The sequence below is a fragment of the Glossina fuscipes genome, unplaced genomic scaffold (assembly GCF_014805625.2).
Source record: "Glossina fuscipes isolate IAEA_lab_2018 unplaced genomic scaffold, Yale_Gfus_2 2, whole genome shotgun sequence".
NCBI lineage: Eukaryota > Metazoa > Arthropoda > Insecta > Diptera > Glossinidae > Glossina > Glossina fuscipes.
In genome coordinates this window covers 31,758,626-31,776,630 of record NW_023998416.1, presented here as the reverse complement: position 1 = coordinate 31,776,630, position 18,005 = coordinate 31,758,626, and the positions used below count along the sequence as shown (strand labels likewise).

General features: G+C 35.4%; 2 protein-coding genes across 3 annotated transcripts; one reads left to right on the top strand and one right to left on the bottom strand.

Annotated features, from left to right (window-relative positions):
* Nucleotides 1-8,179: 8,179 nt before the first annotated feature.
* On the bottom strand, nucleotides 8,180-9,625 carry LOC119633808 (early boundary activity protein 3). 2 transcript variants are annotated; one of them, XM_038027561.1, is made up of 3 exons: nucleotides 8,886-9,625; nucleotides 8,535-8,822; nucleotides 8,180-8,414 (listed from the first exon to the last, which is right to left on the bottom strand). In XM_038027561.1, the coding sequence occupies exons 1-3, from the start codon at nucleotides 9,402-9,404 to the stop codon at nucleotides 8,376-8,378; spliced, it is 846 nt and encodes a 281-aa protein (XP_037883489.1). In that variant the 5' UTR covers nucleotides 9,405-9,625; the 3' UTR covers nucleotides 8,180-8,375. The 2 variants fall into 2 exon arrangements, with proteins under 2 accessions (XP_037883489.1, XP_037883490.1); XM_038027562.1 differs by having other exon boundaries at nucleotides 8,180-8,462; nucleotides 8,886-9,622.
* Nucleotides 9,626-10,991: 1,366 nt separating this feature from the next.
* On the top strand, nucleotides 10,992-14,430 carry LOC119634178. The gene is made up of 3 exons (XM_038028189.1): nucleotides 10,992-11,097; nucleotides 11,370-11,723; nucleotides 11,809-14,430. Exons 2-3 carry the CDS (start codon nucleotides 11,715-11,717, stop codon nucleotides 14,134-14,136), a joined length of 2,337 nt encoding a protein of 778 aa, XP_037884117.1. The 5' UTR covers nucleotides 10,992-11,097; nucleotides 11,370-11,714; the 3' UTR covers nucleotides 14,137-14,430.
* Nucleotides 14,431-18,005: the final 3,575 nt, after the last annotated feature.

The following is an 18,005-nucleotide window of genomic DNA, read 5'->3' as shown; positions in this document are numbered from 1 at the left end:
AGCAAATTTTCACTTCTCTCACTCATCGACGGTTTCTTACGATACCTGTGACTACCTGAGTTTATGTTAACCTTTTGCACTCGTATGTCGACTAAATGTCGATATTGAGTCGTCTAATGTCGGAAATTATTAATTAATTAATTAATGATAGGTAAAAAGAGCAGAAAATTGGTAGTGGAAAGGAGTAAATTCTAAAGAGCTTATATCGTGTGAACATACTTTAAGTTTGCACGGACGTACAAACGAAAGTTAATTATTTCCGGGCCTAGATAAGAAAAACATTTTTTTTTTTTTTGTAAAATTCGACTTTAGTCATCAACATAATCTCATCGAAAAGCGACATTAGCAGTCAAACACATCTCTAGCATTTCCACCCCGTTCTTATAAAACGACCTGCCGAGATGTTCAAAATACGGTTCAGTTTCCACAATGACTTCATTATATGATCTAAAACCTCTTCCCTGAAATGTTCTTTTAGAATTTGCAAATAGATAACCCTCGTTGAGGCTCAGATCTTGGGCAGCGCTAGCTCGAACTTCAATTCCATTGCGGCCATTGACTTGCGACGTTGCGTTTCATCCCACCGTGACTAAATGTGATGCCCGTTTGGAAAACCATTTCGTCATGTCAGCTGCCTCTTGCAACTTTATTTTTTAATTATCAAGAATAATTTTCGGAATCGACGTATTCAGCATCAACAGCCTCCGTATGATCTCGTTTAAAATCCCCAAACATGCAACAATAAAAATTTACATAACACTGTTCAAGCCAATGCTAAATGTAGATAAGATTTATTTCTAATCAAAAAGCAAGGCTTGGTCGATACAGAAAGTTAGCTAATTTTAATGGTTTTGAAGTGAACAAAGGTAGCACCACAAAAAACGATGAAGCTCGTAAGCAAAGATATCAAATGTGTTGAAATTTCAACCGGGGTCGCTTGTGTGTTGACGTGTTCTAAAAATTGAATTTTGGTTAGTATTGCTTAGGGTTTCCATGTACTCTTGATCAATGTACTATCATCTAACACTTAGGACGACTTAACATAGACATGCGTTTTATTATATAATTCGTTTATTGCGTCATCCCTTCAGAATTATTTCTGAATCGATCTAATCCTGTCTATGCGATGTTAGTCCATGTACGTTACTTTTGCGTTCAAGCAGAAATTTTCAAAAAATTTTGATGAAATTTGCTTCAATGACATATTTTGATCCATGCACAAGCCTCTTTAAAATGTACTGGTTTACGTAACTTTGGCGACTTCTCCGCATATAACGGCGCATTTATATGGAAATTTGCAGCAAAATTCAGCTTGCAATGCGTTACGATGAAAATCAGCCTCAGAATAGTACTTTGTTATAATAATTTATACAAATTCGGTCTATCTCTTCGATTTCTTCCCACATAAAGGTCGCACGAAAATGATGTCTTTATGTGGTAGCGAAAAATTGTTTCATAATTTTACGACGACAGTTTTGAGAAAAGGATTTTTAATGGTCGGCATTGACCGAATTTAATATTTCAACTTGCTTTCTAGCAGATAAGTATCTAAACTATTTTCATCCGCCACCAGCATTAACTTGCCTTACGTTTGGTTATATAATGAATTTAGCAGACGTAACGTCTCCCGTTCTAAATAAGAAAATATGTTTCAAAGCTTTCTTGATTTTCCTGGAAAGTCTATTTACGCTTATCTTAAACATTTCTTCATTCATTTTATTAAATGCATTATCTGGCCACATGTTGTTGATAAATTAAGGCCAGTCTCTATGCCACTTATCACTGTAATTGATATTCAGCCATTATAGCAATAGATATGCATAAAAAAAGTGTGCAATACCGGCGAGAAACTTAATTTGAGCAAAAATTTCGTTATAAACATACAAACATGTATCCCGGAAATTTTAAACCCGGCGAGCGTTGCGTTTAGATGTAAGTGCGCATACGTGTATATTACAATAGAGAGTATAGTCATATTAAGTGACTAACCGACATAACCATTAGCCTACATATGGGCATACCCACACGCACACATATATATATATATATATATATACATATAAGTTTTTTAATAGTCAGCCATAAAATGTGGGATCTGTTATTTTCCGCATAAGCATATATCTATACGTCTGTCTTCCTGCACGTATATATGTATATGTTATGTCTGCTTGTAAGCACACTGACACCCACACCCTCAATATGAAACTCTACACGAACAAATAGACGTACATGTATATGTATGTATTAATGGTTAGTTACATTAGCCTGCTTTTTAGGTTACCATAGTCACAGTGATAGTCGACATCAGCCACCGACTATATTTTAAGCTAATGTTCAGTTTCCCATAAAATTGTTCAGGTTTGCATTGGTTTTGGTCTTTTATTTACATTTTTACTTACATCCTCTTGCATAAAGCAGAGTACGCTTAGTCACTCAATTCACCACAAAATCCGTATCGTCAATAAATTCATATAAATTTTGATGATAGCACATCAGACTGCAAATAAAATGTAAAAGAACGAGAGGAACAAAAACAGAGAGAAAAAAAAAATACGGATATGAGTATAAAACCCCGCAACAAAGCCAGCAATGCCGTTAAAATGAAAACAATGAAATTTAGCTTAATTTTTGGAGGTTGGTACAGTTACAAAATGATTGTAAAATCTCTACAATTACAATAACAATAAATGTATGCACAAGCAAATCTGTGGCCAATAAACTGAACATGTTTTCTTCGCTCTTTTTTAGGGAGATTTTGTACATAAATCCACCCAAACCCACGTACATACGAACAAACATACAGTTGTGAAAAAGGTTTTGTGTTTAATAAATCTGAAAAGATTTTTAGGTCAGGCATCAACCATTATATTCAAAGCAAATGAAAGCCAATCCTTATGTGGACTATTCAGCGTGATGTCAAATGAATCAAATTAAGTTTAATTTTATGAGTTTAAGAGAAGTTCACCTCGGTTCATATGTAAACCGCGACGACATGCGCGCAATATAAACGGAAAAATCTCACCAACACTAAAATACGGTGTTAAATGGGTTAATCAAAATCTTGTAACGGATTAATTACATCCACTTTCGACTTTTTCATTATTAATAATTACACGTCAGTCTTTTAAACTCTTAGAATTTTCTTTTTCATTTAGTATCCTGGAGAGTATTGCATAAAAAGTGGCTAGAAGAGTACCAAATGTAGTAGTTTGGTTACAACACAAAAGGACTCTCTTCACACTTCGTGCAACATCCGTCTTTGTCAATTTAGTCTTTTTCGATAACAAAACTGTTTCTATCCAATTGGATCAATTCAACCCACAATTATCGTGGAATCGTCACAGTTGCAGTAATGAAAATAAAACGCTGAAGTTTGTTATAAGCATTTCTTAACCGATTAAGAACAAGGTTAAAATATAGTTTTGCAGCTTGCATACACACTCAAAATAGAACCGAAACTCGAGGCAATCTCGAAAAAATTCCTTCAATTTTTTTCATATTTCTTTCTATAAGTTTCAATCGCGTAAAGGTGCTTCTCATCTTGGTCCTGTTTTTCGTCATGATCTTATCCATATTCGGTCCAAAAACAATACCGATCGGCTCACTAATACCAGTAGTTCTATCCTCGGATGCCAACCCACGGGTCTATATTTATGACGTTTATTGCTTACGAAATTTCTTTACACACCCAGGACTATTAAGCCCTACATTATGTTAATGTAAATGCTAATTAACAAATGCTCAGGTTTACACCTCACATGAAAAGCTATCCGTTACACAATATGTTAAAACGTTTGCTACATCCAGACGGAAGCTTCAGATATCCTCCAAAGTATACCTATTCTTCACGAGTATCAAATTTTAAATCGTTCTGGGCATGTTCGTTCAGCCGTCTCCCTATCCATCTATCGGTGTCTGGCAAACCAAGCTGCAAAAATCACGATATCGACTTAAACTTAAGATATATTTGCGCGCAAATTGGTTTTGAAAACGGACCTACACACGACACGCCCGCTATAGAACAGGAAATAAATATCTGTTTTCAAAAGGCAAAAAAATCGATTTGTGTCATCACTCACAAACTACAACGGATGCAATAACAACAATTTCGATTCATTGTTCTGCAAAAATTCGAAAACTCATCCTTATCTACTCAATATAAAATACTGAAGTTTAATTCTTAAAATTTTTCGAAAATGAAGAGAGCGTGGGTATAGAAGGTTCGGTCACAGCCATATATAAATTTGCTATATGTTTTTTTTATTATTTTTATTTTTATTTCCGATAAAAATTAGAAAATATATTGCAGCTTGAACATATTCTGGGTTCATAAGGAAGCTTCTCACAGATGACGCACAAATAGCGCAAGAAAGCGTAAGTTTCTGAAATATCACACCTTGCGACTGGTCCAATATATCGAACCACATATATTTTGGCGGCTTTTGACTAGTTTTAGAAATAAGCTTAAAAAGAGATAAGAAAATTAGGTCGAGACTTGCAGGTATATAAAAACAGATTCTACGTAATAAATTCTATTAGTAAGTTAAACCCGAGTGCTTGATCAGTCAGGACAATCTCCTAATGAAAACGCGCAGTAAATATTGACTATTTATTTTATCTTAATCATCGTAGCTTTGTGCATTTCATTAATTTTTTTTATAATTTCTGCATATTTTGAAGACTCGGAAAAACAAAATTATCAAGCAGTTTGAGGAAAAATTTGAATACTATTTCTGGTTCGTCACGCCTCTAAAAGTCGCTGAATTGCGTGCAAAACAGAACCCAACTTTCCGTTCTTTCTCCTCTCCCATTGTAAAAAGACATTCGCTCAAAGCAAATATCAAATATTTAAATATTAAATTTACACTTCAATGTGCAGAAAGAAGAAGATTAAAAACATCTGGCGAATTGACCAACAGAGTCTTATTTCAAGACATTTTTTACTAAATTCTTTTTGATATCATATTGATGTGATAAGTAATAATGATTATTATTATTTCTAATAACATTTTCTAGTCAGAGAAATAAGTTTCAAGACTAAGCACTAGGATATAAATGCTATTGGCTGTATGGAAAACGCTGTCGGACTAGAGATTTGAACCCACGACCATTGAGTGGGTTAGTCGAGACGCTTTGCCTACTCGGCCATTCAGTCGGATGTTGGCGCGATTTATAAAAGTTGAAATTGTAGAAACAAAAGGAATCAGATTGAAAAATGTACATCGCAGTTATGTACTGGAGCCATGGCTGAATGAGTCAATGAATACCCGCAAGCACGTTTATACATGCAAATATAATTGCACGTGTGCTTGTATATCGTTTGGAATTTAATTCATTTACTAATGCTCTGATTTATGGGAAAATTTGACCGAATTACCATTCACCACATGAGTACTTAATACAGAATTATAATTGTATTCCTATTTAAAACATTACTGCCCTATTGACTCATACGCATCGATGGGAATGTCATAAGCATCAACTTAGCTTTGAACACATATTCTGGGTACATACGTCAATAAACGTATGCAAATGAATGTTCTTGATTGAGTAACTTAATCAGCATCATTATTGCTCTCCTCCTCTCCATCTCTCTACAGTGCCCCTAAGAGACGAGTCAGATTATTGTGTATTTGAAGAAATTTAAAAAATTGATTATGGAAATTATTTGACAGCAAATTTTGAAACCTTTTCTAGTGTAATTACAAGTCCTATTCCAAAATATTTTGTAGGCACTATTGTACCCCCCTCTCGGAGTGTGAAGAACGCACTCTCACTTTCATATTTCACATAAGCATTCTTATACTACATTATATACATACAATTTTACAGCACCCAACATGTAGACAATGTACTGTTAATCATGCAACAATTACATAAACGTTTAGAAAGGTGCGCAGGCACACTTGTTGGACTAGAAAGTCTCTTGTTAATTTTTGACATAGTCAAAGGAATGACTTAAAATTTTATTCTTTTGTTCCATTGTATTCATTGAGTCGACAACAAAGAACGTAAGAAAGTCTTCAAATACATGCCGACGATTTGCCTCGATAATGCACTCTTCCGTGGCATAAAGACAACCGAGCGATTGACCAGTACGCATCACTGAAACATTGATGTGATACAAATTATTGATTTGTAATAGTATTGTCAAGGCAATATTAGAAGGCTGTACGTTTTCTATTACGTCATAGATGGCTTCAGGGAGATTTGATGTGAGCAAAGGTAAATTCATATTGGCGCACATTTCTTGACTATTTTCCGAGTTTCTATTTTGCGTTAAGCTACGGCCTCTCGAACGAGAAGCGTTTGAGGCTCTTGCGGGCGATAGTAGGTCATCATCAAATTCGGTTGTACGCCTCGGATCCAGATGGGAACATGTAGTCCTTTTTTTTGGTGTCGGACCCCATTTATGATGATCCGTTTGAGCTTCAGAAGTTATTTCACGGTCAAATTCACTTTTACGTCCTTTATCGCTTGAGCGTCTACTATCTGGATGCTCAAATTCGCTTGTACGCCTGATGTCTAGATGAGAGCACTTGCTTGTTTTCTTACGTGTTGGACCCCACCTATGTCGGTCAGTTTGAACTTCAGAGGTGCGCTTTGTAAGCACAGCTTCAGGCACATATAGGGTAGAAGTGGGTAGAGATGTGGCTTTCTTTTGACCCTGATCCACATCCAGAAGTGGTGGAATGGGGGAAGTATCCCACTCGAAACGTAGACATTTAGATTTGCTGTCCACTCTTTCTGGCATACCTAGGGGTTCTGCATTCTCGGGAAATTGTTGTTGTTTATGATTCTGACACCTAATTTGTGCTCGTTCTTGGTCCCGCTTATCGAGCCTTTGCCTCCTGACTTCGGGATCAACCCGGTAATCATTGACTATTTTAAAATTTTCATTTCTTGGCATAGCCAAAGGCACATTTGTAAAATCGCATTCTTTCTCTTCCGGAGCGGTAGGAAGCGCTGAAGGTAATAGAGCCGGTTCTCCTTTTCTCACTACTTCCGGGGACGAAGGGGGCGAAGAAGTTGAGACCTCATTAGGTGGATTGTCAAAATTTATTGTTCGTATATGCTTTTCCAAAGCTTCTTCGTCATCTGGATAATCGGAAAACCTAGTACGATTGCAATTATGCTTTAAATCGGACAATAGTGAATTCAGCTCCCTTAAACGTTCGGATAGCGAATTAAAGCGAAGTAAGTCTTCCACGGGTACAAATTCCTCTTTAATGCGACTCAATTCTTGACGTAACATTAAAACCTGCTCTTCAAGATAGTCGATACGGGCACATTTGTCCCTTAAAACTGGTGCAGGTAACATATCGCAACCTGTTGGCTGTAAACTTAATATTTCTGACTTATGGCCAGGTTCTTTAGCTTTAGGAGTCTCCACAAAATCTTCGCCTATCGTGTAATCAATTACTTGCAGTATTGTTTCTTTTGGCTCTCTTTTCTTTATAGACTTTCGACTTGAACGTCTCGTATCGGTATGCCTTCTTTGTTTTCCCTTAACTTCGTTTGCCAACTCACGAGTGTCATGTTGCGTAAGTGGTGAAACTGACGAAGTTGACTTAGATCTTTGTCGTTGGCCTTCTTCTGCGTCGAGCTGTTGCCAGTTTTGACTTTCTCTGTTTTGCCCTTGATAATCGTATACAATATCACTTTTAGCAGGCCCGTCGCGATCGCTCCCGCCACTGAGACGTGACAAATCTATTAAAGACTCGGTCGCTTTCAGATTGTGATTCTCAAATACATCTGAGCTTTTTCCACACAAAGGATTTATAACACATGTATCTCTGTCAATGCTATTCTCTTCCTTCTCTTTCTCTTCTCGAATATGATTGCTCGTCGCCAAAAGACGAAAACTTTCTATAAATAAAACAAAAATGTAAATAAATATAAACAACTTCCAAATATCAAAGAGAATGATTGCTTTAAATGAACTTCTTATAACTGGCAATAAAATGTCTATCAAGCATAGGCTACTAGTTACTTCATCCTTCAACATTTTTCAGCAAACTGAGTGCCGAGAAATTAAAAAACTATTTGTGTATAGTCAATATAGGTCCTTTACTCCCGCTTTTCCCTAGTAATTCCACTTGTATTTTTATTAATTTTATTTATAATGCCATCATATCGTCCCAATTTTAATGAAAACATAGTTTATATTTTACTTCGTGGTTTCATGTGGTTTAGTTTATTCAATTAGATGCAATAATTTTATTAAAGTTTATAAAGTAGTAGCAGTAGTAGTGATAGTAGTAGTAGTAGTAGTAATAGTAGTAGTAGTAGTAGCGTGTAATCATCATAATCAGAACACATTTATAAATGTATTTATTGGTTAGTGGTCTCTTCTCCGCTCATTTCATAATCATCTATTTGGAATATATCGGATCAGGCATCATCGTAGTGCCCTATTTATGTATATAAATGATAGAATTTTATTTTATTGACTTGGCACACTGAAAAGGTGAGAAAATGCTTTTAGCTTCTAAGAAAAAGAATTATTTCAATTACGTCATTGCTTTACTTGCCTCAGAAAAAGGATCGAGTGGAAAGGCGGATGTTAGGCCAACTTTCTCAATAACTTGCAATGTCTTCTTCAGTTCATCGTAATCTTGGGATTTACTTAAAACGATACCTTGGAATGTCACGTCACTTGCCGTTATATAAGCTACAACGTCCTTGAATTTATTTTCGTTTTGCCAAACAGTATCACTATAATTGATAATCTTATAGATGAGATTAAGGGGCCCGGTACTGTACTGTATCAAAAGCCAATCATTTTCGAGCTTCTCACTGTCCCTAGACTCGGTGAAAGTCTGAAAGTTTAATTTCACAAATTAATTCGAAGAGCATTTTTTTTTCGGTTTCTAAAAACTTACCGCTTCAAAGCATTTATCTTTCAACAAATTTAGTTCTTGTAATAGCAGTTCCTGGGATTCATTCATATACAAGATTTTTGCCACGTATGGTATATCATCTTCCAAGATAACGCTTTTTTGCATGTCCTCGACACTCTCCTTTTCACGTAATATCCGATATATGATAGTATCAGTACCTCGACGATATTGAACGATATAATTGTTTGGCTTATGGGATTGACTGACAACGTTCCCCGCTTCATTCTCTTGCAGCATTTTCAATTCATTGTCAACAGAATCGCGTTCATCGGAAGCCAAACGGATTTTTCCTTCTACTATTCCTTGCTTCCACATAAAGCGAACTTTTCGATCAACATACATATTGTCCGACTCGTCATCAATTAATTCCATCGAATGAATAATTACAAGAAATCTCTTGCCGTTAGGCTGTTTATTGGAACCAAGGCATAGACCTTCGTCCGTTTCAATTAAAAACCAAGACATTCGACAATATTCTTGAGCAGTTTCATCAAAAAACATTTTTTCTTTCCGTTTCTTTTTTTTTTTTGTGTTTTTATTTATAAATATTTCAAACTAACTTTTTTACATAAGCTCACTTTGCTTAAAAGCAAACGTTGCAAAGTATAGAACGAGAGTGTTTAAACTGTTATTTCACTTAATCACAGGCTTCTTAGTCTGTATACAAAAAATGTGAACCTATAACTAAACCTAACTGTATTAAAAATTCAGTTATTTTGAAGATTTTTCTCTTTGCCATACTTTAAAATTGAATTCGCAGAAATTAACTTTCATAACTGATGTCGATGAAAAATATTTGCAGCTGCTTGAATATTTTACGAGTTTTTCAATAGAAGACATTATGGAAATTCCACTCTGTTCGCTTAGGTAAGCGTAACAATTATTAAAAATGCGAACGCTGTATGAATTTAATGGAAAAACCTTAAGAGGGTCGTATAATAAGTACTTGAGTATATACGAGGTACCCGAACCGGATAAATTCTTAGTCAAATCTATCATAAAACAGATGTTAAACATAAATGTCAGGAGTAATGGATATCGTTAAACAAGTAGTTACCGGCAAATGTATTCAACACAAGCGTTTGATCACTTGTAAGTACAGCTTGGTCACTTAAGAGTGACGCAAGAATATATTTTTGTAAAACATGCATTTCGTTCTCACCATACTCGCTAAATCTGTACCTATGTACACACTACGGGTCGAGTACATCCAATGTTTGTAAGGTCACAACGACAAAAGATAGACCTACCTTGCATTATACTAAGCTACTTGCGCATTCATTCATTCATCTGATAGTAGCTTTTTTAGTGAAGCCCGCAGATCGTAATTTTCGAGAGATTTCAATGAGTTTAGTTGAGCCATGTTTAGCATCGCAATTAGGAAAAACCGTGATATAGAAAAAATTGGCTAGTTTTCATATTTCTCGAATAACTTAATATGCAAAGTTTGGATAGGGTAAGGGGTATTATCGAAAATTTAAAAGAAAAAATCTCCTATACCTTACAATTGGACCCCATTGGTCAATTTATTTGACTCACTTTCTAAAATCGCCTTTTACGAAAAGTAAGCATTATTTTGGTAACGGCATTTTGTGATGACATTTGGTCAGCAGGGCAAAATTAATAGGGAAAACTAGACCATTAAACGGATTGCTATGTTATAAGAGTTCTCAGCAAGCCTGTAAGCATGGCAGCGTATTCTAATCATAGTATGCTTCAAATTATTACATTTTTTTGTGTGTCCGATTTATGTAAACCTTATGAACAGTTTGCAGAAATTTAATATTATAGATGGATTAGTAACGTTTCCAGTTCGTTTTAGATTTTGTTAGATTAAAACTAAAGCACGACGATTGGTTGATTGGCGCCAACTCTTTCGATATTCTTTCTTACTCATTGTAAACTAAATAATTCGCTTTATTTTACAAAAACGAAAAAGTAGTATATTGCAGCATAAATTGCAATTATGGTGCAGTAATCGAAAGAAAGAAATTAGATGGCAGCAATAAAAGAAGTTTAATATAACCGAAATCAAAGATAAATATATTTTACATACATATTGACCTTCTCATATGGCTAATCATTGCTTTAACACTATCAGAGCAGTGCAATTGTAGTCTGCCGTCAGCGAAAATATTGATAAGAAAGAGATCTACGTACAATGTACAAAAGGCGAAAGCCCGGCAATCGCCAGGTAGCAAAGTGTTGACTATGGAAAAAGAAATTTATGCCTAACACATTTATGCACATATATATATATATATATATATATATATATAGATAGAACAATTGCATTCGCGAAAATGAGATAACTAATGCAAAATACGAAATTCATATAAATACTTTACATAAACAAGCATAGTTTAAATCGAAATCTTAACTAAAGCAATAAATTCAATTCAAACGTCTTACTTATCCTTTTCAAGTTGGTTAACCTAATATTGTTTATTCTTTTCATTTTATCAGTAGGTGTACACAAGAACTTCGCGAAAAAATACATAATAAATAGCGAGTTAAGTGTTGAAAATTATCAGTAATTGGTCAGCTTCAAAGGGAGCTACTAGTGAAGTAATTTGTGAATGTGTATCAATCAAAGCGTTGCTTACTTATTTATAATCAGATTTTTTTCTAAAATCCAGTTTGACACAAAAATCTTACTTTTAGAAAAGATATTCACACACAATAAATTTGCAAAAAAAAAAAAAACAACACTACTTTTTAAGCAATCTCTGGTCGCAGCCATAAATCTCTCTGATCGTGATTAAGATTAAAAACATATAAAAAGGCGTATTGCTTTGGCTTGTTGAAAAAATGAATGCCGTAAGTATCCGAGGATCTCGAAATAAATTTCAATGGAACTATTAGCTTGACGCGCTTAGAAACTTATTTAAAAATTAATTTTCAGCCCGCAACTTTTCAAGGCACGGCTCTGCAAATGCAAATGATGAATTCATTTGGAATGAATGCCCAGCTACACAATATGAATCCAGAGTTTCGTTTGACACAAACTATAAGTTCGCCTGGAACCGCTTCGACTAGCAATGCAATGAGCAACGGCAGTCCGTTTATTGCGGGAAATGTAAATCCACGGAATTTGAATCTACATGGAATCGTTGGGCAAATTACGCCACCACTTAAGGATCCTAAAAGCAACACTATTTCTCAAAATCATCTTTCACACAATGACAAGCTACAAGGTGTACATTCGTATGGGCATACGGACGCATCACATCTTATATCTAAAAATGTACCAAATACACCACAATATAGCGCAGTGCTAGAGAACGACTTACAATCACATGATGGAAATTGGAAGAATGGCGTTCCTTTCAGCACAACACTCAATGTGAGTTGGCACCTTTCGATGCAAAAAAATTTCGCATGTTTTAACCCAAGCGCACGCACCATGGGGTCTGAAAATCGCGGTTCAAATGCGATAACTTCTTACAGAGCTTTCAACGAGATTCCTTTAAACGAAACTACTTCCAAAAAAATTCCTGATGTAGAAGTGCGTGAATCCGGTGCGATAAAGGAAAGTCTACATTCAGCAGAGCGACAAGAAAGAAACTCTATTGATATGATCACAAAAAAGGAATGTCGCCCATACGCGATGCCCTTCAAAAAGAGGTTACGAGTGATATATCAACAAACCGCCGAAGAACAAGTTACTTCATTAAACGATACAACACCGCAGAGAACTAATTTTATCGATGCTCTTCAAGACAATAGCCTTCGTGACGCTCCACTGAATCTAACAACTTTCAAAACATTTCAGCAATCGCTGGCAAAAACTGCATCATACGATGCAACATCGCAGATAACCACTTTGCCCAACAAACCTCCCACAGGGGCTTTTAATGAGTCTCCGTTAAATTTAACAACTGTCAAACAATCTCATCAGCAACATTTAAGCGCTACTCATAAGGAAGAAACTGCTTTTTCGCCAAAAGAAGAAGAATGGAAGTCTTTATCAGTTCGCGTAGCTCCCAATAAGGAAATTCTTGGCAATGCCACTCCGTGCGGTAAAAGATCACGAGATATAGATACATATGTAGCCACAAAAGAAGATGCTACTGTAGGTGATCCCTTCAAGTTCCATAGGACGCCCTTAAAAGTAACTGCTGAAAGTTCTTCCAATGCCGTCAATGAAAACTCTCAAAGTCTATCAAATTTTATACAATTGCCTAAAAGCAAGCCAGTGCTCATAGAAGAGCCTGCAAATTCAACAAAACGCAATGCGTTGCTCACTGAGGCAGACTTTGCCAATAGGCAAACTTTTCACGATGGCCCTTCCTGCAGTAAAAGACAACGCGATGTCGATTCGCACATTATCACCAAAAGAAATGCTCTTGCAAGTGATGTTCTTACATCCCCCAGAGTTCCGTTGAAAGCAGTTCATAAAAATTGTTCCAACGCCATTAATGAAAATCATGATTGTCTGTCAAATTGTACAGAGCCGCCTACAAGGGAGGCAGTTTCCATAGAAAGCGATGCGAACATAACACTGTGCAAACAGTTTGATGATATGGATATCGGTCGTATTGAGACAATATTACAAAATCTAGAAGCTTGGCATTCTTCTAGTATGCATATTTATCAAAGCTTAAAGTCCAATGAAAACCGATTCCAAAATCAAGTCGAGGAAAAAAATCGCTTGGAACGAAGACTGCTCTCAAAAGGTGTAAAGATAAGCGAAACAGACTTTGAAAAATTCCTTCTGAAGAAAATGAAAAATGTACCGGATGATTGGCCTCCTCGTGAATTGTCCGTCGATAGTGATAAAAAAACAAATCCCATCAAGGAGGTATTTTCAAGTCATTCGAAACGATTAGAAAATTCTTTCCCAGGAAATTTCGCAAGTTTGCCAGAATCATTTGTAGCTGATGAGAACGGTATGGTGGTTATTGGACCGAATGGTACAAAAATCGCGAAAGAAAAATTAATGTCAATCAAGTGGAATTCAAATGCTCCGGCAATCACGCGAAAAATTTTGATGGCAATATTTGACCGGAATACATTAGCTTCTGCGAACCTCAGTGGCAAACCATCGCCAGCTTTCATAGACATTGGTAAACCATTGAAATATCGATTGGATCCGTTGAAGGTGGCGGACGTTACACATTTTATGACAAAATACACTACAATGACAGTTAGAGAGGTGAGGCTTGCAATAACAACTAAGTGCGCCGATGAAAACAAAATGCTTCGCATCCAGAAAAAGAAGAACGATTAAGGACGGTCCGAGATTTACATTAATTAAAGACTACGGAATTCAAGAAGAAGAAAAAGGAGCCAGTGTTAGTAGAAATATAGAAATGATATTTAATTAATTTTCGATTTCTATTTTTGTATAAGAATCCTATATAAAATTTGCGATGCTTCCCACGCCCGTGCGTAACCCAGCTCTTAATATAAGCTAAGAATAAAATATGAAGATGCTACCAGTGCTCGCATAAACAACATTTAGATTAGATTTAGATTGATAAACTAAATGAAAGACTATTATTATTTAAATTTTACTTAAGAGATTTAATATATTTTCAAAGTGTCCTCCTCTTCCTTTAAAATGTGAATGTGTGACAATAAAAAAAGAAGAAGACCCCAGTGCAACAGAAATATGTAAATGTTTTTAATTTATAATAAATGAAAAATGTTGTTTTACAAGCAATGTAACTTTAAAAGAAGATGTATAAGGTACACAATGAATGGATCAGCACCTATAACGGAGGAATTTTAGATATGTCAGAGTTCAGTTCTTCAGTTTCTAACGATAGTAGAGAAGGATCAATCCTTATATCCTCTTGATTTCATTAACAATTATATGGATTTTAATATTTTTTTAATTTTAAATATTTTGTACTTACTCAACAACGTCTTTCCTTTGGAGACATCGCTTGCGGAGATAATGAATTTAGTTGTCGGCTCGAAGTTAGAAGTTACTGTATAATGCGGCAACGAGCTTCGCGGGTCTCGCTTATTTTTCGTTTTCACTTTAATAATAAACTTAGCTAGTTTCAGTGGTTCCGGTTTTTGTTTTCTACAAAAAACAAAACCAACACTGTAGTCAAAAAATACACTTTACTTGCATCTGCACTCACTCATTATTATCGCCTTCACAATTGCTTGGCGCACGTTCGGTGATAACCCACCGCTTCAAACGATCACTTTCATTCATTCTCTTTTCAGAGATATTCTTATTTCAATTTCTTGTTCTCAACTGTTGTTTTCGGGGCCAAACCTGAATTTTATTGTTTTTTGTTATAACGAAATAATTTAAACGTCGCGAAAAAAATGTATCGACAAAACAACTAAAATTTTATCTTATCTTCCAAAAACGAAATTTTGTTTAATATTTCAGATTCAACTGTAAACTATTATCTTCTTCTTTTTTTTTTTTAGAATAGTGTTCGAAAACAGTAAATGTCAGTGCTTTTGAACAGATTTGCTTTGAAAGGAAAAATTCAATGCACCCCTTAGAGTGTAGAGTCGCTAATTACGTTGGCGATAGTCAAATGGGATGATATGAAGTCGTTAATGGGTTAATCACTTATAAAAAACTTGACTTTATTGACGACCACTTATCCATACTCAGAAGGAGGTTTGACTCTCGCATTTATTTATTTAGCGAATACAGCTGAAAACCAAAGTGAGAGTTAAATTTTACACACGTGATTACTCCCTAGTTTCTTTCCAAAGCAGATCACCACAAAACTTCCACTGACCTGGTAATTAAAATCTATTTTGCTTTCATTAATGGTTTCTTTATCTCACTGCCGTATGCATGGTTGTGTTAGCGGCATTTTTTAGATAACATGATGTGGCTAATTTATGGACATTCTAAAATTTGTTTAGAATTCTACATACTTCGTAAACATTGCACAACTAAGCTTACATAGTTTTCAAAATAAAATTCTAGCTCAATTACTACTTACTCATGTTCTTGGTGGGCGGAGTTTTCACAAATTGCTGCCGAGGAATGATGACAGGGGACTTCATTTTTCCGATGTTGAGTGGAAGTGGGCTAAGCCGAAGAGAAATACGCCCTGATAATAGAATGTGACAATTATTTATCTTGTACATCCTCACTTTTCAGATTAAGAAAAAAATGAGACGAATGTATGTTAGTAGATTGTAGAGATGTACATAAGGTGATAAGGTTGCAAACTTTCGCGGAAGTAAGATAATTTAGCGTTAAATTTGACTAAAAGTTATCATAAGTTAAAGGGATAAATTCGCTTTTTTAATAAAGCAAATTAGTTTCCAAAGCCGAGCATCTTTTCATTTCTTGCGTTAAACATATCAAGGAAGCCAGTGCATAAACTGAGAAGGTTGAAAGAGTACTTCTCATATTATGAAACTTGTGACATGTGAAGATGGGATGCTCAGCAGGTTCGCTAGTGTTACGCTCTTCGCAATTATCATTTCGTATTACACGAATCATTTTTAAATATGGTTTATCATATGTGCGGCTACTTATGAGTCTGTAAAGTATTGTGATCTCCCAGGAATTAAAGGCCGTTCCTAATAGGGCTTTAAACGAGGATTTCTTTAGCCGTCGTTTTTCTTCTAAATAATGCGCGCAGCAAAATATGAAGAATCCATTAAAGTGCTTTTTAAAGATTTCTTCCAGTTCTTTTTTCAAACAAAAATTGTTTTGTACATAAATTTTCAGTCTTTTTACGATCGAGCCTACTTGATGGACGTAATATTGGTGTGCGTTGAAAAATTGCTACGAGTTCATAAACTTGTTTTGGACATTTCAAGTTCTTATTTTCAACAAATATTTATCGCAAACCCTTGCAAGCATTCCGCAATTATTCTGAAGGGTATCACCCACAATATCATGTTTGAGCTGCTGAAGTTTATGTATCGCGGCGTAGTAAATGTGAAGCAAAGCGAAATAGAGGCTTTTGTGAAAATTGGCGAACGACAGCAAATTAAAGGCTTTTCTACTAAATCAACATCGTCGGCAGCTGCCGTTAAATCAAAATGTAGAGCTTTTAGGAGCCGATACAGAGGCAAATACTATTTTAAATACAAAAAAAAAAAAAAATAGAAGAAAACTCCACTAACGCTATCAGCGAGAACAGTTAATAAAACGCAGTTGAAAATTTTTACAGCAAAGACGACAGCCATGATGACACCATCGCTAGCCTTGCCGGCGTTGTCACTTACGAACATATCAAGTAATTCTTCCAACATTACTAATAAAATCTTCAGAGGCACATCACCGCCTCAATCTACACGCGACTTTTGTCATTGTAATGTAACGAATCGCAAACGTCATAAGATTTTGTAAAATTACGATAATTATAATTATGTTAAATTAGAAAGAGAAACCAGTAGCTTCAATCAGGCTTCAGGCAGTTAGTCGCTTGAGATGGGTTTCGTTGCGAGTAGGAAATATCTCTCCTTTTTTAAGATGTATTGTGAATATTTCTCTTTATCTGCTTACTTCCAAGCCCTTACTATAATAATTTTGCATCGATCTAAGCTCGTCTGCCCGCATGTCCATCTGTCTTGTTATTTCGTGTTCAATCTACGGTAGCAGATTTTGAGATATTTTGATGAAATGAAAAATAGTTCGGATCGGACCACTTTTTCGATAGTTGTGTTAAACGAAGTGGTATAGGGTATTTAAAAGTCGGCCGCGACTAGCTGTAGTCTTTTTACTTTTTTGTTGACTGTATGGGGGTTCTCTGTTTTATGCTAACCCATTTTATTACGCGTATAATGGGAGTCCGTCTCTCAGCAAGTACATAATTTTAAATAATTTCTATTATGGCTATTAAAAATAGATGATTAAAAAATAAAAATTAATAAACATAATTAAATTGTAAAATACAAAGAAAAAGAAGAAAATATTTTTTCCGATAACCGTATAAGCTTGATAAGTAAAGTACATGGCTTATGGAATTAAATTTTTCGGACTTCAGCTTCGAGTTACTCGAGACATCAATGCTATGTGAACGAATGCAGTGAGAAGACATGAAATGTGAAAACAATATTAAAAATTAAAAGAGCGCATTATTTATTTATTAAGAAATCGTAAACGTTCACAAAATGCTTGTTGTTATGGTTTCAAAAGCCTCCGGGAACTCG

Excerpts from the sequence above, each read along its gene's own strand:
- LOC119633808 (XM_038027561.1), bottom strand. The coding sequence starts at position 9,404 with ATGTTTTTTGATGAAACTGCTCAAGAATATTGTCGAATGTCTTGGTTT. Across the intron at positions 8,823-8,885 it reads AAGATAAATGCTTTGAAGCG|ACTTTCACCGAGTCTAGGGA; the intron begins GTAAGTTTTTAG and ends TTAAACTTTCAG. Across the intron at positions 8,415-8,534 it reads CACTCGATCCTTTTTCTGAG|GGCACTACGATGATGCCTGA; the intron begins GCAAGTAAAGCA and ends ATACATAAATAG.